General features: G+C 22.5%; 1 protein-coding gene across 34 annotated transcripts in view; it reads right to left on the reverse strand.

Moving 5' to 3' along the window:
* Nucleotides 1-582: 582 nt before the first annotated feature.
* The window catches only part of LOC122509239 (microtubule-actin cross-linking factor 1), a 323,170-nt gene continuing 297,600 nt past the window's right edge, over nucleotides 583-26,152 (reverse strand). For 12 of the 34 annotated variants that reach the window (XM_043623133.1, XM_043623132.1, XM_043623127.1 and 9 more), the window contains 13 exons: nucleotides 25,688-25,859; nucleotides 25,137-25,254; nucleotides 24,803-25,032; nucleotides 24,560-24,677; nucleotides 22,004-22,066; nucleotides 18,487-18,632; nucleotides 10,725-10,884; nucleotides 10,504-10,629; nucleotides 8,391-8,571; nucleotides 6,360-6,422; nucleotides 5,444-5,563; nucleotides 3,551-3,610; nucleotides 583-2,501 (listed from right to left, as the gene is read on the reverse strand). In XM_043623133.1, the coding sequence (XP_043479068.1) occupies nucleotides 2,345-2,501; nucleotides 3,551-3,610; nucleotides 5,444-5,563; nucleotides 6,360-6,422; nucleotides 8,391-8,571; nucleotides 10,504-10,629; nucleotides 10,725-10,884; nucleotides 18,487-18,632; nucleotides 22,004-22,066; nucleotides 24,560-24,677; nucleotides 24,803-25,032; nucleotides 25,137-25,254; nucleotides 25,688-25,859 (1,714 nt within the window). In that variant the 3' untranslated portion in view covers nucleotides 583-2,344. Of the gene's footprint in view, nucleotides 2,502-3,550; nucleotides 3,611-5,443; nucleotides 5,564-6,359; nucleotides 6,423-8,390; nucleotides 8,572-10,503; nucleotides 10,630-10,724; nucleotides 10,885-15,147; nucleotides 15,255-18,486; nucleotides 18,633-22,003; nucleotides 22,067-24,559; nucleotides 24,678-24,802; nucleotides 25,033-25,136; nucleotides 25,255-25,687; nucleotides 25,860-26,152 lie in introns of all 34 variants that reach the window. The other 22 variants (XM_043623152.1, XM_043623138.1, XM_043623129.1 and 19 more) reach the window with 9 other exon arrangements.

Raw genomic sequence — 26,152 nt, forward strand, 5'->3', positions numbered from 1 at the left:
TCAAAAACCTCATTTTTCAGAATTAGTAAATTAAATTTTTCAAATTTCAATCATTTTTGTAAAATAAATATTTTAATACTTATTGCAATATTAATATTTTTCCAACTCAGGGATTAAAATTTCAAAATACTTTTAATGTAAAACTTTTTGTAATTATTTCTAAAAATTAGAACAGCAATTCTTCTAATTCTTGAAATATTTTCTGAAATTTTAACTGAAATTCTTTTTTAAATCAATTCTTATCAAAAAGTTGTCGAGAATTCAATTATTTAAATAGAAAAGTAAGTGATAAATTAATTGATTATTTATAAAAATTGCAATAGTAACTCTACTCATGGATTTTTTTTTGAGAATAAAAAATTTGGGATTACAAGTTAGTCCCCTTTTTTTTATTTTCTCTCCCTTTTTATCAACTTAAATTAATAAAATCCCCGAAAATACCTAAAATCATAAATTTTCTTCCCTTTTTCCCTTATTTTGAAGAAAAACTTGTAAAAATTGTCATTTTCTAATTCTAAATTTTCAACAATAAATAAGCATAAAAATAAAATAAGAAGGAAAGAAATAAAAAACACAAAGTGATTATTGGTCAATATAGATATATATTTGCATACACATTCATATACACACATATATATGTATATTTCTTTCACAGCATTAATTAGCGACAATACAGAAATTTGACAGGCGAAAAAAAATAACAAGAAAAATTATCGTGTAAGGTATTTTTTTTTTTTTGTTAATACATTAATCACATTAGATTATTACAAATACGGACCGTTTCTTTTCCGTCGAGTTACAATAAATTGCATTTTAATATAAAAAAACAACAAAAAAACTAGAAATGTCTTTTTTCGGACTTGTTCCGTTTTAATCGGACGAAGTCTTTATAAACAAAGCCTTGTGATATCATAATACACAAAAAAAATTATTTTTAAAAATCTATGCTATCCACAGATATAGAAAACGATAAACAAAAAATCGGTACAATTTTTTTTTTGTGCCGTTTAGAAACTAAGTTTGATTTTCTTTTTCTTTTCGAAAAAATTTCTTCTATAAACGAAATTACTTTTTTTTGTAAATACAAGGCTAAGGAGACAAGAGAATTAACCAATATTTACATAATATATTCTCTCGTCATTTTTTTGACAAAAACTATTTACTCCTCATTTTTTTTGAATCAAAATTGAGCGTATTTTGAAAAATTGTCTCTAAACAAAGAAAAAGGAGAGGAAACAATGATTCCTCATTTTTTTCCATTATTCTCGTCCGAGGAATGAGAAAAACGATGGCATTAAATAATATATAATCTATAAATATATATGTAAATATAGTATAAACACTTACTTTCACTAGCATTAATAATATTACAGTTTTTTTTTTATTATAAAAATGAGTAAATCTAGGCAGCCTAAAAAAAACTTATCGAGATATTAATCGTTAATCCTTCTCTCGGCGATCGAACGAATTAATATTGTTAAATCAGTTTTTTTTCGCTTAGGCAAAAAATTTCGTTGAGTAAAGTCAAAAGATTTTTTATTTTTGTAGATGTTACCCCCGAATTTGACTTGATTCAATAAAATTTTCCAACCCTCGCAATATGTTAATTCGCTGAGATATCTTTTCTCATTTGAAAAATATATATAAATTTCTTTTATATACTGAAGGAATTGTTTTTTTTTTTAAATTAAACGCCAAATTTTCATTATTTAAAAAATGATACTACGAGCTATAACTCGATTTTTCTAGAATAAATAATAATAGTAATAATATTAATAATAATACGCTTTAAGCACGCGCAGTGACTACTTTTTTTCATAATCTTCTCTTTTTTTACAACATTTTAACCTCCACGGAAATGAGTCAAAAAAAACTCTTTCAGTGGAATAACGAGATTCTTATAAATATTACTCTTGATAAATTATTCCCTCGCTGTATTTTTATACATATAAATAATTGTCTCATTTGTTTTTCAAGTTTTACATATAACGTAGAACTCATTTTCTTTTCTCTAGAAAGAAAAAGAACGAGGGAATTTTTTTTTTATATTGAGAAAAACGAGTGTAACAACAATGCGATAACGCGTGTTTTAAATAACGTTATTCGCATCCTGATAGAAAATCTGACGTTTATATTACCGATTATTTTGTTTCATTAAATTCTTTTCTTTTTCCAAACAAAAATTGTTATTTGTTAAAGAATTATGTCTAAAAATTCTTATCGACTGTACAGTTATTGAAAAGCGTGACTATCTTCTCCCATTTTCTTCTTCTTCTTCTTCTTTATCATCATTTTTTTCAGTATTTGTAGGGATTTATTATTAATTTTTGTTGTTATTAGTGGGTTATAATCTGAAGGGTTGTCTTTGTTCAATTGGTGTTGGTTTTCCTTTTCGTGAAAGAGGCGTCGATAATGGTGTGTCCGAAGCGCCGGACGGTCTTCTCGATAATTTCGAAGACGGAGGTAGAGGCGTACTCGTTCCACTAGACGATGTCTTAGTTCTGAAAAATAAAAAAAAATTAGAAATTTTTAAATTCTTTTTATTTTATTAAAACCATTAAAACATTCAAATACAAACGTGCAAGAAAAAATTTATTTGTCTTATAAATTACAGTTATTTTGATTTTTTTCTATTTTTCATTATATATTATATATTTGTCAATTTCAAACTTTTTCAAATTTTGTCACTTTTTAAATTTATTTAAATTTATTTATTTCTTTTAATATTATAATATTTATTTATTTTAATTCATTTTTTTATTATTTACTATTCAGTTTTATTTACTCTTTTCATTCGTGTTTTATTATTCATTTTTATTTACCATTTTTTTTATTTTAATTTCATATTTCTTACCTGTTTTGTAAATTTTTTAAACATTTTTAAAACAAACTTTAGTTTCTGAAAATTTTAAATGAATCTAAATTTAAATCAATAAATAATTTAAAATAAAAAAATACTGAAACGAAAATATAATAAAAAAACATAAATATTAATAAATAAATAATAATAATAAAAATTCTAATAATAAATAATAAGAAAAAATTTTCTTTTCTATTTCAAGTAATTGCTGAAAATAATGTCAAATTTTCAAAAGTTATTTAAAAATTATTAAATTCAATAGTTGACTCTTCAGGTGAAATTTTTTCATTATAATTTATACATCAAATTATTTTAGTAAAATTGAAAAATTTTGGTATTTATAAAAAATATATTCACAACATAATTTCAAATTCCAGTTCAAAATAACTGCAATTGATAAGAATACAATTTTTTTCTCGAATATAAAACCAAAACTAAATGTAACAGGCGTGGAAAAGAAAGAAAATGTTGAAATTTTTCGTAAAGGTAAAGCACACCAAAAGCTAAAAAAGAAAATTATTTTCTAAACTATAAATAATAAAAATTCCAGGAATTTTTATTGTTGGATTTTCTACACATTATTAGCAATGATTGAAAAATGTGAGAAAATGAAAACAAAAACAATATTTCATTCTCCTATGGAATAAAATGAAACACAAAACCAAAGGTGAAATCGTATATGACTTTTACCTATTGCTCTTGATAGCCAATGGAATATTAGTTGCTGAACTTGTGCGAGTAGAGTTGCTCCTGATATTGCAAAAAAAAAAAAATTGTTAATCCTTTTCACCAGAGTTGAGAAAATAAATAAAAATAAAAAATTGTGCCTTTAAGCGCATTTTTGCGAAAGTAAAAAATTTTCTTCTCTAAACTAATAAAACAGAATTTTTTGTTCTACGAACTAGAAGTTTTCTAAAAAGAAAAAACTAAATTATCTTTGGAAATTATTTAAAAGTTTGAATTACTTAAAAATGTAATTTACTAAATTGATTCAAAGTAATTTAAATTAAAAAAATTATTCTAATAGTTTAAAAAAATTATTTTTTTTTTAATAAAAATAAAAATTTAATAAATTTTTTAAAAAACTGCAAAAACTTGTTTTAATTAATTTTACTTGACAATGATTTTGAATTTAAACAAAATTGTGAATTCGAAAAAATAAAATTGCAAACGATTTTTTTTTTTTTGAAATGTGAAAAATACTCATGAGATAAAAATTTAAAATTAATTTTGATTTTTAATTTAATTTAAAATTAACTGCACTTTTAATTTCAACTTTAACTTTAAATTTAAATATTGTTAGATTTCAAATTTTTCACAAATCACAAAATTATATTTTGTTAATTAAAGCACATGCAAGCAAAGCAGAATAGAAATTTTAGGAATTATAAGAAGAGTGATTTTAAAAAATCGGAAAAACTAAATACAAAAACTTGTACTACATATAAAAGTGCCTAAAAACTATTTTCGAAATCGACGCAATAATTAATTTATTTTTACAATTTTAATAGTAATTGATTAAATTAAACATCTTTTTTAATTTTAGTCCAGAAATTATTTCTAATTTCAAAAAAAAAAAAATTGAATATCAATTCTTTGAGAAAGTAAATAATAAAAAATTTTTTTACTTTAGAATGTGCGTACCTAACTTTTTTTTAATTACAAAAAAGACTCGTATTTTACTTCTTTCTTTGCGACCGAAAACAAACGGTTAGAAACAAATAAGATTAATAATTTTATTTTTCAATTTTCCTGAATATTGAGATGAAAAATAATTTACAAAAAATTACAAAATTCAAAAATATTTCAATTTATTCTATTAAAAAAACAATCTTTTTAATAAACAAATGACGTGAATTAAAATTTATTAAACTTTACACACAGAGAAATGTTTTATTTGAACCGAAAAAATTATTTTTGTGCAGAAATGAAATTTTTTCTTTTTCTGTTTCAAATAAATTCTTTTTTGGTCTAAAATATAAATGTTTTACCTTTAAATTTCAAATAAAAATGTTATTTGTCACAAATAAATTATTTTTAAGCAAAAATGGAATTTTCTTTTTGTTTGAAATAAATTATTTTTGGGCTAGAATAAAAATTTTATTTTTTTGTATCAAATAAAATATTTGTCACAAATAAATTTATTATAAATAAATAAGTAATTAATTACTTATTTTTGGGCCGAAATGAAATTTTTACTTTTTTGTTTGAAATAAATTCAATTTGGGTGAAAATACAATTTTTCCCTTTTTTTTTTGTTTCAAATAAAAATATTATTTTTCGCACAAATAAATGTTTCTTGGACATAAATGACATTTTTATTTGAACCAAATAAAATTTATTTACAATGAATAAATTTCTATTTGTCTATGAGATAAATATTTTTTCTCTAGGTGCGAAAAAATGAACTTAGTACAAAAAAGAAAATGATTACTTGAATGGAAAAAATTTTGTTCAAATCCTTTTTTCAAAATAAATAAAAAATGTTCCCTATTTTGAAAAAGACATGCAGAAGATTAATTATAAAACAGACGAGACAGAGACAGTGAGAAAGAAAAGCCAAGACCAAACCATCCAGCATACCCATTGGAGTCAGTAGAAATTGTAGAATGATTGCTTTGAGTTGAATGAGTTGAAATATTGCTGGTCGTAGATTGAGGGGATTTTATTTCCGGTCCGACATAGACAGGGATCCTAGAGCGGCTAAATAATTAACCACGAAAATGTCAGTTTTTCAAAAGGATTTTATCGTTTTTTTTTATTTGTTTCTTTTTGTTTTTATTTATGGGGAAGTGATAGAGACAAGACAAATGCCACTCTTGAAAGTGAACAATAATTTCAAGTACAAAAAAACCAACCACTTTGTCAAATTAATAAAAATTAAAAATGAATCCAAAAAATAGAAAAATTATTTATTTTTCATTTTTAAAATAAATTAATTTGTAAATTTATTTAATAATAAATCAATTTGTTTATAAATTTATTGTGAAAATAAATAAATTTATAAATTTATTTAAAAATAAACAAATTACTTTGTTTATTGTTAATTTAATAAATTTATAAATTTATTTAAGAACAAAGAAATCTATTTATTTTATACAGTTTTTTTTAAATAAACAAATTTACAAACTCATTTATTAAAAAATAAATATAAATAAAAGAAGAAAGCAGAAACAAATGAATTTTTTGTCAACCAACATAATTTTAAAAAACAAAAAAACCACACCACCACCAACTTTATATTAAATACTGACATTCTTTTTCAAAAAGCTAATTTCCTTCTTTATTTTTCTTTTAAGTACCGATAAACAAATTCAAATTGAATTCAATTTGAATATATTGCAAGCACTAATATTTTACTCAAGCAAATTAACATTAGCAAATTACTTTATTTCTTTTTTTTGGAGCAAAAACACTTTCAACGAGAGAGAAACAAGCAAAAGTCTTTAAATTTTGTTTGCGTAATTATCCAAAAAGAATGGTTAATTTTGCTTATTACCTAATTGGTGTTCCGACACCAGACAGTGTTGGTATACTCGAGGCTCGATGAATCGAGCTAAACCTAAAAAATTTATTTTTAAGCGGTGTTAGCGATAGTTTATATGTATTTTCATTTATTTTCTTATTAACTTCAATTCAATACTATAATTTTTAAAAAAAATTACTCTCCTAAAATATTTTCTGAATTAATTAATTTTAAAATTTACACAATATCAAAATTTAATTTCATTTAAAAATTTAATAGTTTAAATAAAACCATCTTTCATCGAATATATTACTTCTACGGCTTAAAAAAAGTATTTACGCGTCAAATAACTTTAAAATTTAATTCAATAGCAAAAACATACTTTTAAAATTTCATTTAAATTAATAGTACCTACATTTAAAGTTAATTTTAATTTTGAAATTAAAAATTTTTATAATGATTAACTTAAATTTATTAAATTTATTAATTTAATAATACAAATTTTAAAAATATTTACAATTTTAAATTTGGAGTTATATTTAAAAATGAAAATTACTTATTATTGTCTACTAAATTACAGTTGGCGGAGTGGATGACGACCAGTTAAATAAGAAAAAGAGAAAACTAATAAAAATTCAACTAATTAAAAATTATATTAATTGAATAAAACTAGATATAGAATTGTGAGTAAAGAATTGGTTATTTATATTATTTGTTATTTTTTTCAGCTGCAATCGTTGATATTAATCGCCTCACAAAGGATGCAAGTTTAATTTGTTAAAATTAATTGATTTCAATGCTAAATTGATGATTCTTCAAGAAAAAGGCTGCTCTTCATTCGCATCTACGACAAGAAACTTCTGCTTACGGTAATTTATGTTTTCGTTATTGTTTTTAATTGATTACAGATTAATAATTAATTGTAATTGGAAAAATTAAAAAAAAAAACAAGTAATTTAAATTAGTTTACATTTTATTTTTCAATTTTTTGTTTCCGATTTTTTTAATAATTTATCATTTTAAGTATATTTTCAATTTAAAAATTAATTTTATTGAAAAATCATTGTGAGAAAATAATAAATTTTTTCGGAAGAATTTTATTTTCATAAGAAAAAACTTGAATTTTTGTGGAGAATTTTCCCAAAATTGAAGGAAATAATTGGATTCTTGTGACAATTTTTTTTAAAGAAAATAATTGAATTTTTGTAGAGAATGTTTTCAAAATTGAAGAAAATAATTGAATTCTTGTGCCAATTTTTTTTTATGAAAATAATTAATTGAATTCTTGTGGCTAATTTTATTGTTTATGAAAATAATTGAATTCTTGAAAAAAATTTTATTTTCTAAAAAAATAATTGAATTTTTCAAAAGAATTTAATTTTCGTAAGAATGTAATTGAATTTTCGTAGAGAATTTTCTCAAAATTGAAGAAAATAATTGAATTCTCGTGATAAATTTTTTTTTATGATAATTGAATTCTTGTGTGTACATTTTAGATTTTAAGAAAATATTTGAATTTTTGTAGAGAATTTTCTCAAAATGAAAGAAAATAATTAAATTCTTGTGACAATTTTTTTATGAAAATAATTAATTGAAATCTTGTGTCAAATTTTATTTTTAATGAAAGTAATTGAATTCTTGCGAAAAATTTTCTTTTGTTCATAAAAGTAATTGAATTCTTGACAAGTATATTTCATAAAAATAATTAATTGTAATTGTAATTTAATAATTGATTAAATTATTTTACTTAATTATGAATCGTTAATTAATTAAACAATAGGGAAAATTTATCACTTGGAGTAAATAAATTGACAATATAAACAAAATTTTACAAAATTAGTAAAAAAAATTCATTACTGTTTCTATATTTAAAAAAAAGAAAATAAAAACAATTTGTTCAGTGTAAGTTTGGTTTTCATTATATTTTTGAAATATCGGTTGTTGTTGCTCGACCTTTTTGCGAGAAGAATCGTCTATTTTTATATACTTGCATGTAATTTTGGTTTCAGGTGAAGAAAAATTTATTTACAAAATGATATTTATGTAGTGAAATGGAAAACAAACCTTGAAGTTGATCCGCTCGCAGGACTTACAAGACCTGTCGGAGTTCGTGGCCGAGAACTGGAACCGTTCATTGGAGTTCCTAATTTCTTTCCGGAAATGCTGTTATGTCGACTCGATGTTGGCGTATTGCCAGTTGTTCCTACAGTTCGTCTTGGGATACGACTTGGAGTCGCAGAATCGTCTGGTAACAATTTTATTTCATTAGTATTCAAAATATTCTAATTTCATACATTTTTTATTTTTAATTGCAATTTTTTATTTTTTCATTTCATAAAGAATATTATATAAATATTGTCTATTTTCTTTCTGTCTCTTTTAAACTATTTCCTCATTTTTGTATTTTCCACTTTTATTTTCAATTTGTATTTTTATTTTTGGATTCATTTAGAATTATAAAGTATTTTACAATTTTTTTGTTTTTTTTTCCGTTTGTATTTTTCATTTATTCAGAATTAAAAATTATTTTTATTTACTATACTCATGACTACTTTTTCTTATTTACATATTTGCAGATTTTTTTTTCAATTTTTGAATTTATTTTGAATTTATTTTATTATAAAAACTAATAGAAAATAGAAAGAAATAACAGATAATTAAAAATTCTATTTGTCCATTTTCATTATTTTCTACACTTTTTTAAAAATATTTATTTTTTCATTTTTGTATTTTCCATTTAAAATTTTGATTTTTGTATTTATTTAGAATTATTATAAATCATTTTATTTTTTAAATTTTATTTGAGTAGGTAAACGTGAATATTATTTATTACTTTAGAATAGACATCTTCCTTTTCTTATTTAAATATTTTCAGACTAAACGTTTTTTAAATTTATTTTTAAAGATTTTAGAAAAAAGTTAAGTTACCAATAATTATAATGAAATTGGTCAATAAAAATAGAAAAAAAATTTTGAATTTTATATTCAATACAAAAAATTCAGAAATAAACGAAAATTAATATCTTCTTATACAAAAAATAAAATAATTATGAATGAAACAAAATTTATATCAAAAGTAAAAAATACACGAATTCCGGATGACTGTTCAAAGTTCAAAGTTAGTTGGTTTCCTTTTGTCTTTTTATTTTTTAATTTTATTGATAATTTTTCTTTTTAAATGTTTTTAATTTTAAAATTGATAAAATACTAGTTTAGTGTTTTGAATATTAAATTAAAACAAGCATATTAATTAAATAAAATTGAAATAATTTAAATCTTGCATAGAATTTAATTAAAATTTTTGAAAATAATTAAATTTCTGAGAAGAATTCTATTAAAATTGTATTGAAAAGAATTGAATAACTGCGATAAATTTGATTATTTTTGTAAATAATTGAAATTTTTCGAAAAATTTTATTAAAATTTAAATTAATTAAAAGTAATTGAATTTTTGATAAGAATTTTATTTAAATTTTTGAAAACAATTCAATTATTTCCAAGAAATTTATTAAAAATTCATATTGAAAATAATTAAATTTTTCCGAAAAAATTTCAATAAATTTTTATCAAATAGTTTCATTTTTGCAAAGAATGTTATTAAAATTTGAAAAAATAATTCATTTTAATTGAATTTTAATTTTAATTAAATTATTACGAAGAATTTTATGTTTAATTTAATTTTTCAAAATAACTGAATTTTTTAGTAGAAGTTTATTGAAACTTTTGAAACTATTAAATAACAGTTAATAAGTGAATTTTTCCAAAAATTTTGAATTTGAAATTAATAAAAAATTAAAGCTGATATTTGAAAATAAATTTTGCAATTTGCATACAGTCGAACCTGTCGGAATGCAATTCTATTTTAAAAATTTGATTGTATTCAAAAATGTCTAACAAGAATTATTATTTTCACTTAGTTCCAGAATATTGTAAAAATATTATAAAATTGAATTATAAAACAATTTTTAAATGATTGTTTATTGTAGTAAAATTTAAAAATTCGAGTTGCATTTCGAAAGGTTTCACTGTAATTATAAAGTGACCAGTGTTTCATGCGCGTAACATTGGCATGTTTATATTATCAATAATAAATAATTTCTATATAAAAAATAGAAGTAGGTAAAAAAGTAAAATATAAAAATATTTCTGTATAAAATTTAAAAAATTGAGTAATTACCAGTGCTGTCTAGTGATTGTGAGGAGCCGTATCGACTGCCCTGTCTGGAAGCAGGTCTACTGCCAGGTCGACTTGCAGGTCTCGATGCTGGTCTTGAAGCCGGTCGACTGGACGGACGACTTCCGCCTTTAAAAAGAAGAAAAATAAAATTATTGAATTAATTTCTAAAGGAATTTTAATCGGCAAAAAAGCAGTGATTATTTAGTAAGCTTGTTAGTTACCTGGAGTTAGTGTACTTCTGTACGACGTACTTGTCTTTCTCACAGAGGTCTTGAATGATGTTTCATTGTCACTAAGACTATCCGGCGTTCCTGCACTGAGAGATGTTCGCGAAGCTCTTGTCGTTCCCATCGGCACGCTTCGTGCACTTCTTTCTCGCACCTATTTCAATTAGAAAGAAGAAAATTAAATAAATTTTCATACATTCAAATTACAATCGAAATTTTCATCTATCTAAAAGAATTTTCTAAATAAAAAATTTATTTAAAAAAAATATAATTTAATTCTTTAATCCAAATTCTTTTACTCCAAAGGTTCAGTTTTTGATAAAATTTGTTTTTTATAAAAGTTTAGATTTTTTCTAAAGAAGTTGATTTTTTCTTAAAAGTTATTTTTTCTTGAAAGTTATTTATTTTAAAATATAAATTAATTTAAATACAGTGAATAGATAACATTTTTTACAAGAAAAAAATCTTTTTTCGAAATCTTTTAGATATTCAGAAATGATTAGAAAGTTATTTTGTAAATTTGACAAATTTTTTGCGTGATTTGAATATGAAAGTAGAGAAAAATATGATACATACCAACAGCTCCTAGTAATTGATATACTTTTTCTACTTATAAATAATGAATTAATTCAACTTTACTTATGGTAATTTTACACTTTCAATTCTTTTACTTTTTTTCAACTAAAATTCAAAATTATTCTAAAAAATACAAAATTTTCTACTCAAATATTTGTTATTTTTTAATAAAACACTAAAAACTAATCACAACTAATTTATTGAATAAACAAAACTAATTTAGAAAAAAATAAAATTATTTTTTTCAAACGAATCTAAATTTTACAGTTTTACAAAAAAAAAAATTGTACAATAAAAATTTTAAATGCAATTGAATAAATATAATAGGTGCTAATTTAATTATTAAATAATAATAAAAATAAATAAGTATAAATCAATAAAAGGAAATAATAAAATATAATAAAAGGATACAAAAATAAATAATAAAATATACAATAAAAAAATCCCAAACATTATTCAATTAAATATAATATTAAAAAACAAAAAAGTAAATATAAAATAAAAAAAGTATTTGAAAGGAAAAATAAAACAAAACGATGTATAAAAATAATAAAGATAATAAATTTATAAAAGTACTTTGGGATTTAAATACGAAAATTAAATTTGGAATTAACAAACAAGAACTAGTGGGCTCGTTTACCGATAAAATTGAAAAAGAGAAATGGAAAAAATGAATAGAAATAATAATAATAATAATAAACAATTCGTTGAAAAAAATATCTACTAATTATATAGGAATAATTATTTATTTTCTTTACCATAATTAAAATTGATTTTGATCTATAGAAGCAGCATGCAAACTTACCAAAAGAAGTTGCGAGAGATAAAGTAGCTTATGATGATTCGAAGTATCTCCGATCAACGCCACTATGTACGCATTAACAATGACATTGTTACGCAAAAAAACAGTACAAATCCACATACTACACAACTAGGAGAATAATTTTACTTTCCCACAGGAATGAATTTATTCAATTTTATTTTCTCAAATCACTCGTACGGGAAACAAAGAGAAATAAATCACCAATTTCAAAAAATCAAAACCATATTTCCATTTCCCAGTGTAGGAACTGACATTTTTTTTGTAGAATTTATGAAAAAGAAGACAATTCTCTTTCAGGTATAAAAAGTTCAGGAAAACAAACTTTCTATTCCTTTAGTGTCTCAATTTTTTTTGTTAATATTTTCAAATAATTCATTTCAAATTGATTTTTTATGTTCGTTACCAAATAGAAAGAAAAAAAGAAGAAAAAACGCTTTAGCTTTTTTTTTGCAAAATATTGCAAAAAATTCGAATTACTTTTCAATTTTTTTTGTGCATAAAATTGCATTATATTTACATCAGTGTAAATAAAGTTTTCTCTCTGACAAACTAAAAAAGAAATTTGCTTCTTTCTCAAACGCCAAAAAAATGTCAATTCTTGGAAATTTTTTTTTTCATTTTCCATAGGTACAAAACAGTTTACGAAAAATACTCATGCTAGTAATTCTTCAAAATCGAGACGACACTTTTTCAAACGGGGGGTCGAGGGGGGAGAGAAGAATATGTAGTGACTTCGAGGCTTTTTCTTTGAATTTCAAAAATGAAATTAAAAAAGAGAAAATATTCCAGAGAATTTAAAGTTCAACGAAACGATGATAAAGGAAAATTGTAAAAATCAGATGAGATGTTGATTAAAAAAAGGAACAAGAAAAAAGTCACTACGTCCATCAATCTACTTGGAATTCAATGAGGAATAAGGCTACAATCTAAAATCATGCCACAAGCCAGAGGAGAGGAAAAAATAAATAAATAAATAAATAAAGGAATGCAAATAGAAGGAAGAAAGAGAAGAAATAAAAAAGAGAAAGAACAAAAACGTTGTACCGTTTATATGCTAAATTAATTAATTAATTAATAAAAAAGTAAAAATAGGATAAAAAGGAGAAAATAAAATAAACCAAGAGAGAAATTGGAACAAAACGAGAAAAAAGAAAAATAAAAGAAACAGAAACAAAAAAAGAATTAAAAATAGGAGAAGAAATGGGGAAATGAAGGAAAAAATAAAGAAAATAAAGAAAGAAGGAAGAAAACGAGAAAAAAGAGAAATAAATGAAATAGAAACATAAAAGAAGTAAAAATAGGAGAAAAAATATGGAAAATAAAGAAAAGAAAAAAACAAGAAAAAAAGAAATAAAATTAGGAGAACAAATAGGAAAATGAAAGAAAAATGAAAGAAAATAAAGGAAAAAGAAAAAAATAGGAGAAAAAAGGAAAAAAAGAGGAAAACGGAAAAAAAAGAATTTACAGAAAGAGAAACAAGTAAGAAATACAAATTCGAGAAAAAATGGAAAAAAGAAAGAAAACGAGAAAAAAATAACTGACAATAAATGAAACAAAAAAGATATAAAAATAGGAGAAATAATAGGAAAATAAAAGAAAAAAGGAAGGAAAAGAGAAATAAAAGATTCGTAAACAAAGAAAAAGTAGAAATATGAAAAAAATGTCAAAATGAAAGAAAAAATGAAGAAAAAAGGAAGGAAACGAGAAAAAATAGAAATAAAAAAAAACAAAAACAAAAAAGAAGAAAAAATAGGAGAAAAAATGAAAAAAATATGTAGAAAATGAAGAAAAAAGAAAGAAAACGAGAAAAAATAGGAGAAAAAATGAGAAAGTGAAAGCAAAAAAGAAAGATGATAAAGAAAAAAGAAAAAATAAAAATAATTTAGAAAGGCAAATAAAAAAGAAATAAAAATATTTTAAAAAATAAAGAAAAAAGACAGATAAATAAGAAATAAAAATAGTTGAAAAAAATGGAAAAATAAAAGTTTTTTTCCATTTCACACATTTTCTCTCTATTTTTTATTTTTGAAAAAAAAATAACGAGAAAGGAAGAAAACGAGAAAAAAAGAGAAATTAAAGAAAGAGAAACAAAGAAGAAATAAAAATAGGAGAAAAAATGAGAAAGTGAAATAAAAAAACAATGATAATAATGGAAAAAAAGAAAAAATAATACAAAATTAAAAAAATTAAAAACAGGATAAATAAATAGAAAATCAAAAAATGGAAAGAAAAAAAATGTAAATAGGAAAAAGAAGGAAAATGAAAGAAAAGATAAAGCAAAGAAAGAAAATAAAGGAAAAAGGAAAGAAAGAAGATGCAAAATAAAGAAAAGAAGACAAAAATAAAGAATCAAGGGAAAAATACAAATTTTTATTTTAAATAAAGTGAAAAAAAATAAACGAAAGAAAAAATAAACAAAAAGCGACAATAGAAAAAAAATAAAACGAGCAACTAAAGAACTGTAAAAAAAAGAAAATGAAAAGGTAGGACAGAAAAACAAAGATAAATGAAACAATTTTTGAAAAATAGAGAAAAGAAATAAATAATAAAGGAGAAAAATAGGTAAAAAAGAATAAGAGGAAATAACTGAAGAAGAAAAAGTAAATATAGACGACAAGACAAAATGAAAAAAGTAAAGAAAAAAAAGAAAAAAGGGATAAAAGTGGAGAAGAAATGAAAAATAAAGAAAACAAGGAACAAAATAAACAAAAATAAAAAAAGGAAGAACTGAAGGAAAACGAATGGAGGAAAGAAAAAAACGAGACAGGAAGAAAAAGAAATAAGAGAAAAAAAAGAAAGAAGAAAAGGAATGAAAGAAAATTACAACTTCCTAGAGGGAAAAATTGATACAATGCAATAAAAAACCACTCCATTCCAATAAAAAGGAAAATATACGCATTGCCACTTAAAAAAAAACAGCAAACTGAAGAGAAAAAAAAATGAAAAACTCAACAAGCCATTGTTTTTTTTTCTTCAACAAATGGCACAGCAGAAACTAGAAAGAATTTTGTTATTTACCCAGTGGTAAGAGGGGGCGTGCATGTGGAGAGGATACGAGCACGGAAGATCCTCCTTTTGTCTCAAACTCTCAAATATCGGCATCAGCTGGTTCATAAACTCCTCCGCTACACCATAAACCAAATCAATTTAGCCCCGATGGCCAAAAAAAAAACCAACAACACAAAAAAAAATGGGAGAAAAAAAACTCATTTTCTTCATCATCATCTTCATCATCATCATCAATAATTCGATTCAGAAAAACCAAAAAACAAAAATTTATAACATTTTCTCCGTAGGCTCAAAAAAAAGAATGAAAATCTCAAATTATAATCGAAGGAAAGAGGGAGAAATAAAAATTTTTTCTTTCTTTCTCTTGCCACATTCCTGAAAAAATCACATCTCCTGAGGTGCTAATCGAACGTGTCACACTTCTTGGGGTTTTACAAAGACGGGAAGAGATCGCATGCATTGTAATCTCGCCAAAAAAATACAAAAAAAGAATTATTATACTTAACCAGCCCAAAATTTGCAGACTTTTACATTTAAAAAAAACTGCAAAGAACAATTTATACTTAAGAAGAAGTAGAAGAAGCAATATAATAATAAAACGAAAGTAAACAATCTTGTCAACTTCGACAGTCCTTTTTTACAGACATGCTCATGCGAAGATTCTTTCGATTTTTCAATTTCTTTACTTACCGAAATTTTGTTGAAGATTTTTGTTTTCTTGGGTTTTGTGCGGTGCAGCATTTTTTTGTTTTCAAGCTCATGAGAAGAATGACAGAAGAAAATTGTTTATGGAAATTTATTTATTTATTAACAATACCGAATTTATTTTTCAATCGCAACAGTATTTATTTTTTGTTTCTTATTCATTAATTTTTTCCATTTACTTTGTTTTTTAATTCAATAATTCTTTTATTTTCTTTCGTTTCTTTATTCGTTATTTTTTTTTTGTATTTACTTCGTTTTTTAATGACTAACTTTATTTATTTACTTGGTCTTTTTATTCATTACTTTTTTTTATATTTTCTTCGTTTTTTAATTCATTAATTTTATTTATTTACTTCCCTTTTTTATTCATTAATTTTATTTACTTATTTTCTTTGTTTTAACTAACAGGTGGAAAAATTGTCTATAAAATTTCACTAATAAATGTTTTTAAAATAAAAGGAAATTTTGTAAATTATAATTAAACATTAATATTAATTAAAAAATAATAAATGAGAAAAATAATAATAAAATAAATTATAATAAATAAATATTACTGATAAAAAAAAATCGTCAATATTGAAAATCCGGGAAAAGAAAAATGAAAATTGAAAAAGAGAAAAAAAACAAATTCAAATCTGTAGAAAAAATAAATTGTTGGTGAAATTTGAAATATGATTAAAAAAAAATTAAAATTAAAAATTAATGAACAATTTTCTCTTTTTGTCCGCTTCTTTTCGGGAAAGAATTTAGTATAAAAAAAGTGGTCTTCCAAAATCCATTCATTAAACTCTTTTTTTCTGTCAATCTTAAAGTTGTTTTCTTATAAAACTTGTCAAAAATGAAAAAATTAGAAACACAATTTTTGGATAAAAAGCGTCACGTTTTTATTTTTAGTTGCAGCCCTCGTTTCGAAGATTTAAAATAAATAAAATGATTAAATCGAAAATTTTATTTCTTATAAAATTTAGAACAAAATAAATTATTTTTTTTATTAAAATAATTTATTTATTGTTGTAAATTTTTGTTTAACCGAATTTTGATAATTTTCGTTTCACCAAATTTTCAAATACAGAAGAATTTTCCTTATAACTACAAAACTTTATTATAAAATTTAAAACAAAATAAATTATTTTATTTTATTAAAATAATTTATTTATTATTGTAAATTTTTGATAATTTTCGTTTTGCCAAATTTTCAAATATAGAAGAATTTTCCTTACAACTAATTTCCATTTGTAGAATTTTCATCTCGTCGAATGGAATATTTTAGTAAATAATATTCGACCGAATAAAAATTCTAGTTCATAAAAAATTTGCTTTAATGTAAATTCATAAAAGTATTATACAGAAATAAATAAATCCAATTAAATAAGAAATCTGCTCAATGAAAACTCGATTAAACTAATAATTTCTATTCGTAAAAATTCGTTTTGTCAAAAATTCCATTAAACAGAGATTCAGTTAGTTAAAATTTCTATTAAACAGAAAATTGGTTCGTTTTAAATTTCTATTAAGTAGAAATTCGATTTGTTAAAACTTCTTCGGATTGTTAAAATTGTTTAATAAATAATTGTTACTCTTTTTACTTGCGAAAGAATTTAATTTATAAAAATTGTTACTCAATGAAAATTCGAAAAAATAAAAATTTTATTACAAGAAAATTACGTTAAATGAAAATTCCATTAAATTGTAAATTCGGCAAAATAAAAATTGTAATTTAGAAAAAAATATTCAAACTAGAAAAATTGACATAAATATGGAAGAATTTATTTACCCAATTTTCTAGTTTGAATAATTAAGACCGAGTTTATATTATTCGACTGCATAAAAAAATAAAAAAATAATTTATAAGAAAAAAATGTAAAATTTGGTAAAAAATTATTCAAATTTGAAAATTTGGTAAATTTTTATATTTACTAAAATTTTCCGGTCTGAATAATTTAATTTTTTTACTCAAATTTTCTGTTTTGAATAATTTAATTTTTTCTGTTTTGAATAATTTTTCACATGGAAAAATAATTTTTTTCAGCCAAATGAAAATTTGGTGAAATCAATTTTTTTTTTCAAATGGAAATTAGAAAAATTTTGGCCAAAAAAATATTTTTACAGACCTTTAAAAAAAAGAAATAAAAAAATCCAAAAAAATTGATCTCAAATCATTTTTTTCAAATCAAAATTAGTCAAATTTCTTCAAAAACAAAAAAAAATATTTTGTAATAAAAAAAAAACAAAAAAACTTGATAAAATCGAAATTTTGTCAAATTTCGTCAAAAAGAAAAAAATGTTTTGTCACCTTTAAAAAAAAAAGAAAAAAAGAAATAGAAGAAACTTGATTCAATCATTTTTTCAAATCGAAATTAGTCAAAAGGAAAAAAATATTTCGTTATCTCTGAAAAAGGAAATAAAAAAATAAATTCCAAAAAATCGAAGAACACAAAAATTTCGAAAATCGAGAGCACAAAAGTAGCTTTTTTTCCATCGCAACAACTTTTTATCCAAAAATATTATTGCATTCCCAAGAGAAAAAAAATTTGTAAACAGAAGAAGAAGAAGAAGAAGGTGAAGAAAAAATGTGATGAAGTAGAAAGAAGAAATGAATGAAGATGAATCCCCGAACGTGTACTTTGTGGGTGACGATGTTACCTTGGTGATTGGTCCAGCAGAGGACATTTGCGTGCGCTGCAGAGTTGAAGTGGGACTTGGTTTGGATCTGAACGCTGTCATAGACTGGCTAACACCATCCGCCAATATGAAGTTTTCCCTCAGCTCAATATTTGTTCTTCCCTTGGCTACAGTGTGTTGCGTGCACGCAGTTAGTTAGGAAGGCGTTAAAAGGATGCCAAGGATGATTATTAGGAGTGTGCCAAAAGTTTTTTTTTTATACAGAGACAGAGAAAGACGAACAAATGAAAAACAGAAAATAATATTTTTTTTGTTTTATAGAGCACAATTTAAAAAGAAGGCAGATGAAAAAAAAATCATAAAGCGAAACCAAAAAAAAAAAGAATAAAAAAAGAACAATTTTTACAATCACAAAGACAAGAAGAGGATAATACGAAAAAAATTTAATAAGGAAAGAACGAGAAAAAGAAAATAGAGAATTGTGTATTGGAGTGGATATGTGTGTAATGTGAATTGTGAAGGAAAAATAAAAAAGAAAACAAATTTAAAAAATGTAAATCATAAAAATACAAACTATACAATAATAAAAAAGAAATTTTTCCAGTTTCCAAATTTGCAAATTTTTATTTTTATTCGCAAATACCCGAAACTGGAAATTTACAAACTATATAACTATTTTCCAACACGAAATCATATTGCAAAGAAAGAAATTTTTTAAAAAGTTTTACAAAATTGTTGTTTAAACATACGAAGAATTCTGCAAAAATTGAAATAAAAATTTTTGCTTTCAGTAAATTAAAAACACCGCAATAGTATTTTAAATACATTCAGTTAGAAAATTTTCTATTTCAATTAAAATAAATTCCCAGAAATATATTTAAAGACAAAATCGTATGCAAAATGATAATTCAATCGAAAATAATCGACAAAATAAAATTATAAATAAATTAAATCAATAAAAAAATACAAGACAAAAAACTACACATATAAATTAAAAATTATTTTGAAACACAAAATTACGTGAATCGAAAATATTGAAAATTTTTCTAATTTCGATGTCTCCCGAAGATAAAAGTCTTAATTTTATTGTCGGAATAATAAAATTGGATCTCAGTTCAATTAATTTAATTTCAATTGTTATTTTAATAACTAATAATTGGATCTTCCTACAAAATTTCCCGTGCAATATAATTTAATCTCGAAATAATTCAATTCATAAATCTAAATTAGGTAATAAGAAAAATATTAATTCGTTCGTAATATACTTTTATACTTTTTAATGAAAGTCATTTATTAATTAAAGTTTAATTATTCTTTTAATAAAATAAAAATTATAAATAAAATCATAAATAAATATAATAAGTTCGTAATATTATTATTTCATATTTTTCAATAACTGATCAGTGATTAGTTATTATTTATAAAATATAAATAGAAAAGAAAATAAAGAAATAAATAAAATTGTAAATAGAAATAGAAAATAATAGAAAATTTTTATTATTTTCTGTTTAATATTTTTTGGATTTTATTTTTATTTATTTTTCTATTTTTATTTTATAAATAATAATAAATCATTAATTAATATTTTATTGATATTGTTTTATTATTTTTATTTATGATTTTATTATTTTGATTATTTATTTTTCTATTTATTTTTTAGTTTATTATAATAAAATAAAAAATAAAATAGGTGCTTGTCCCGTTTATAAATAAATAAATATTAATTAATCTTTAAAAATATAAAATAATATCACGAACGAATTAATATTTTTTTTATCCGAATTTAAATTCAATTCGAGACAGAATTATATTACAAGGAAAATTTCATAGGTTTTTATATTAAACTGACAATTAAAAGATGATCATTATGGAACTGAGCTCCAAATAGAATTTTATTATTCTGACAATATTGTATTTTATCGACCTGAGGCGTCGAAAATAAATAAAAAAAAAACAAAAATAGTGCAAAATAGAGTTTTTATTCTTAAAAAAAATGTTTCGTGTTTCAAAGGAAGACCAAAACTTAGTTCGGGTTAGAAAATAACTGAAAAAAATTTTCTACACTCCAAAACCATGCTAAATCAAAAATTGAAAATATAATTCTATATTAAATAAAACCATACCATTTTTGTCGAACTAAAAATTCAGGAGATACTTAAAGATTATCTAAAAAGACTTATTTCGGTATCAAAAATCAAAGGTCTACAAGTAGAAAAATTAAAAAAATACTACTCCGTATTCCGTATGTATTTTTTTAAACAGATAATAAAAATTATTAACAAAAAAAACGCTTTCACCATAAAAATATATGAAATTAAACGCGAAAAAAAGTTAATCACAGTTATTATATACAATGTTAGTCAATATAAATCACAAAACTAAAAAAAATTCCTATTTTTGGTTAAAAATAAAACTAAAACCTAAATTAAAAGATTTAAAAGAAAATATACAATTTTTTTTGTTTCTTTGAAAAAAAGTGCGGAAACATGCAATGGATCGGGAGAATTTTCGAAGCTGATATCTGATTGTGATTGTGCAAATTTAAAAGCATGATATTGAATGAATAAACTTTTTCTTTTTATTTTGATAAATTTGATTCTTAAATTTCTTTCAATTCAATGATTTCGATTATTTGACACTGAGAAAAAATTGATTTAATTTTAATAAATGATTACTGACAAGTAATCGCAAAAATATTAGCAAATAAATATTTATTTGGATCAAATCATTTTTATTTAAGTCAATCAAATGGTATTTGCCTCAAGTTATTGGTTCAAATAAAATTTATTTGATTTAAATAAAAATTATTTGATCCAAATACGATTTTTTTCATATTTAAATCAAAATTATTTGATCCAAACACGATTTATTTGATTTAATGGAAAATTATTCGATCCAAATAAATATTTATTTGATAGAATTTTTACGATTACTTCTCAGTTTTCCTTTATTTTAATTAAATAATTTTTTCCAGTGTAATTTATCAACGAAAATTTTACATCACTTAGAAAAATCAATTTTAAACTTACTAAAAATATTCGATTATCACAATTGTTTCCTTAAAATACAAAAATTTTTAAAATTCTAAGAGAGAAATATTGAAAGAACGATCGTTTGAAAAATAAACGCAAAAGAACAATTAAAATTCACTAGCAAATTTATCTCTCTCTCGAGTATGAGTTGCTCTTCTTAAAAGATCAAATTTATTTTTAGATTATACGAAGTAATCAGAGCAAAGTCAAAGAATCGGAACAAAAATCTATTAATAAACATTGAGCGGAAATATAAATTATTTCACATATATAATATTTCATTTCTGTAAATTCAATTCCAAATATTTTGCAAGTGCAAACAGCTTGTGATATTGACTCTACACAATCAATCTCAGTGCTTTTATATTTGATTAATATTTTGAAAAAATATGTACATGAAGAAAAATTTAAAAATAATTGCAAAATAAAAATTAAAAAATAAATGCAAAAATAAAAATTGTTTTTTTAAAGAATGTACAAAAAAAATTGAGACAAATTAGTCTCACCAAGCGGACACCAGCCTTCGTGTTGCTCCGGTTTATTAGGATCTGGTATTGGCATTAGAAAAACTGAATAGACAAATAATGGACGACATTATGTACAAAAATGAAAACAAAAAACGAAATAAAAAGAAAATAGCATTCAATTATAAAATAGAAAGAAAATAAAATAAAAACATTTTTTTTCAGAGAGGAATAAATTTTTTGATTGGAAATATTTTGAAGGTGTGGCAATTTTTTGGGAAGGAGAGGAAAAAGCAATAAATTCGATGTTAGTACAGGATCGTTCAATAATATCGTAAACTATCTACTAATACATTAGAAAAACACTTTTCCAAAAGAAGATATTTTTATGATTGTTTTGAATTAACTTCTGTTCTGAATTATTAGGTTTTTATATATTTTTCCAATTAAATACAATAATTAGTTTTTTCTAATAAATGCAATAGTTGAAAATTTTAATTAAATTCTACAAAAACAGAAAATTTACGAAAATAAACAAAAATTAAACAACAAATAATAAAAAGGTACAAAAATAAATATGTAAATAGAGAAATAAATAAATAAATAAATAAAAAAATATAATACAATATTTTACACAAAATAATTGCATTTTTTTAATTATCTATGATCCACAAGTTATGAACGTTCAAGTGAAGGAAATTTTTTTGTCACTATAAATATTTATAAAAATTACTGACTTATGAAAAATAAAAACAAAATTGAACTTTTAGAAACTTTAGGTATCATTTTTTTTAATACGTGACGCAATATTATTACAATAAAATTTTAGTTTGAAGAAGAAATAAATAAATTTCATTCAGTTGAACATTCAGAACTTTAGGGACATAATTATCTATAATATTAAATATATAATAACTATTACATTTTTATAAATGCTACAATTAACTTTTTTTAATTAAATGCTATAATCAAATTGTCTAATTAAATCTGACTACAATTTAATTAACTACAATATTAATGAAAAATCGTGATAATTTCACTAACTAAATTTAATCGAATTTTATATAAAAAATTACATTAATAATTCAAGATTTTCAATTTAAAGAAAATTTTTGAAAATTGAAATTGAAGTTAAATTCAATTTTTTTAAATTCAAGTACACTTGAATAAATCCAATTTAGTTTAAATAAATGTATTTTTCTTCTTTTGGAAAAGTGACAATTATTAGTAATCGAGAGATAGAGATATAAATGACAAATTTGATAAAAAAATTATACCAAACCAGTGTCTAAAAAAAGTAGCTACGAGCTAAGCAAAGCAAAATAGTAGCAGACTCACACTTTCAAAAACCAAAAAAAAAAAAAAAAATTCACATCTTTACACACTCTAGTCATTAATGATGGGCTTTTTTTATTTTCATTTGTTAATACATTATTTTTGTTACCTCAGGAGTTGAGATCATACACACACAAACCCACTGACGTGTTATTTTATTATTTTAGAGAGTTCCGCTCGAAAAAAAAAACATCTTTTTTTAATGCAGAGATATTAAAATATTCTATTGTTCTCTATTATCATGATATTTAATATACTTTTTGTGTAGATTCTAAACTAAAATGATGGTGAATTAGCGTATTACTTCTATTTTTAACGTAAACAAAATATTTGATCAGCATAAATGAATGGCCGATGAAAGTGAAAAAAAAGTGTAGAAAATAATTACCACCAAAAAAAAATAATTAAACAAAAAATAAAATTACACGTCTATTTGTATTTTTGAATTAAAAAAAAAATTTTATACATAAATTATATTTTCTATAAATTAGAAAAAATTTTTCATAATAAAAATTACGCCTCTTGGGAAAAGGGGGAAATATTCTGAAATGTCCGCGTTTTTTCACTTATTAATAATTAAATAATTAATTTTAACAAAAATAATAAACAAAATTTTAATATTCTATTCGATAGTTTAATTCTTTTCTGGATAATTTTAATTATTTGAAAATTACTATTTTATCCAAAATATAGCATGGTTCTTGGTTTATCTCGCAATTACTGAATTAAAAATTTTCAATAATTAAAAACTAGATTAATTTCTAATTAACCACTAGCGGAGATGAATAGAATTTCTCAGAATATTTCTATTCTTTTAAACAATAAAAATACGTAGCTAATTTTTTACATTGTAAATATTTTTTAAATTTTATTCGTCTCTGCTAGTCGATTTTGAAATTTAATTTAAAACTAATTTAATTAATAGATTTTATCTGCAATTGAAGGCCTCGATTAATTAACTAATCAATAATCAACTAAATTATTTATAAATATTTAAATAATTAACTAAATTATTTATAATTAGACAAGTAATTAATTAAATAATTAACTAATCAATTGATTAACGAAAATTATTCATTTGCATTAATTTGAAGTTTGCAGTTCAGTTTTAATTGTAATTTTTATCCAACAATTATAATTAAATTAGTTTCAATTAAATTGAAATTAAATTAAAAGATCCTGGCGAGGGGAAATTTCCCCAATATGGATCCTGATGCAAAATAGAATCGAGTAAAATTCTTGTACAAGAAATGAGAAACTTACCTCGGCAAGGATCATTTTTCAGGAGGAATTCATCTAAAGCGACCCATCCGCCTCCAACGCGAACCATAACTGTCGATCGTAGAATTCTCACCAAACGAAGTTTTTGACTGTCACCAAACTATGAACGCGATAAAAAATATTTAATTCCGTTTTAATACTAATTCTTTAAAATTAATCATTTTTAATTCATTTTTTTTTTAATTTTAATTTGTTTACTATTAATAGAACTTTTGTTTCACTCACTCTGTATTTTCCTTCTCCGACTTGGAAAACGCGGAACTTCTGTCGACACGTGCACAACATGACCAAACGTTTAACTTCATCGTGAATTTTGTCCGTGTCATTGTAGGTACGTCTTTCCTCCCAATCTGGTCTCAATGCTGCTATGAATTCCTTCCAATCGATTAAGCCTTCACCATGACGATCGAATAAATCAGCAACAGCTCCCATTTCCAATCGTGACGTATCGAATTCTATAGAAAATTTTCGAAAAGTGATTTATTATTCAAAATACAATTTTTTTTTGGCGAAAATTCCATAAAAAAAACTTTAATTTTATGAAAAAGAATATACTAACTGGTGTTCATAATTCCCTGAATGAAATCATCACGTGGAATAAGGCCGTCATTGTTTTTATCCATTTTCCGGAAAAGATCCGTTAAACGTGACTTCTTGTGATTCATGAACTTCAGGAACTGTTGTTTTGTTAATTTTTTTGGAACAGAGACAAAAATTGTGAATTTATATCAGTTAGGTGAAAATAATAAACTTATGATATAATTACGATTTCAATACTCATATTATAGTGAACATTAATTTCTACTACAATTTCTATTATAAAAAATTAAGCCTGTGCCCGAAAATGTAATTTCGTTTCGGTTCCGTATCTGAGACACGAAAAGATACAAAATTATTTTTTTATTTCGATTCCTTTTTCGGAAATTTTTTTAGTGTAATTTCTATTTACAAACAAAAATTTTTACTATAATTTCCATTACAAAAAACTAATTAAAAAAATTAACAAACAAAAAATTTCTTTTTCTATTGTATTTCTTTTTAGGTATAATTTGGTAAATAGAAAAATTGGATATTTTTTTGGATGATAAACAAATAAAAAAAAGGACTTACTCTCTTTCTCCAATCTTCCCAGCTGAAGTTAGCGACGCGCTCCAATTCATCAATGTAGTTCAATTTGTCCTGAAGACGACGTTGACGCTCCCATGCGAGGAACCAAACATTTCGCCATCTGTCCCAAAGAAGCTTGACTCTCGGATTTCTGAATTCAGGCTCGGCTCCCTTGCTATTAATCCAATGAAAACTAAATTTTACCATTTTTTTCACATTCAAAGAATTGACTAAATCAAAAAATTTACAAATCTTCAAAAAACAACCAAGAAAAAAAACAATTTTTATTTTTTAAATAATTAAGTAAATAATTTTTTAAAACAGAATTTCAAAAACATAGTTCACAAAAGAAATTATAGTCAATAAATAATTTAGAAAAAAATTTATGAATTTATTTTATTATTATTAATATTATTATTTATTTCATATTTTCATTATTAATAATATGAAGAATTTAAAGAGTTGCCA

The sequence above is a fragment of the Leptopilina heterotoma genome, unplaced genomic scaffold (assembly GCF_015476425.1).
Source record: "Leptopilina heterotoma isolate Lh14 unplaced genomic scaffold, ASM1547642v1 Lhet_6, whole genome shotgun sequence".
Lineage (NCBI taxonomy): Eukaryota > Metazoa > Arthropoda > Insecta > Hymenoptera > Figitidae > Leptopilina > Leptopilina heterotoma.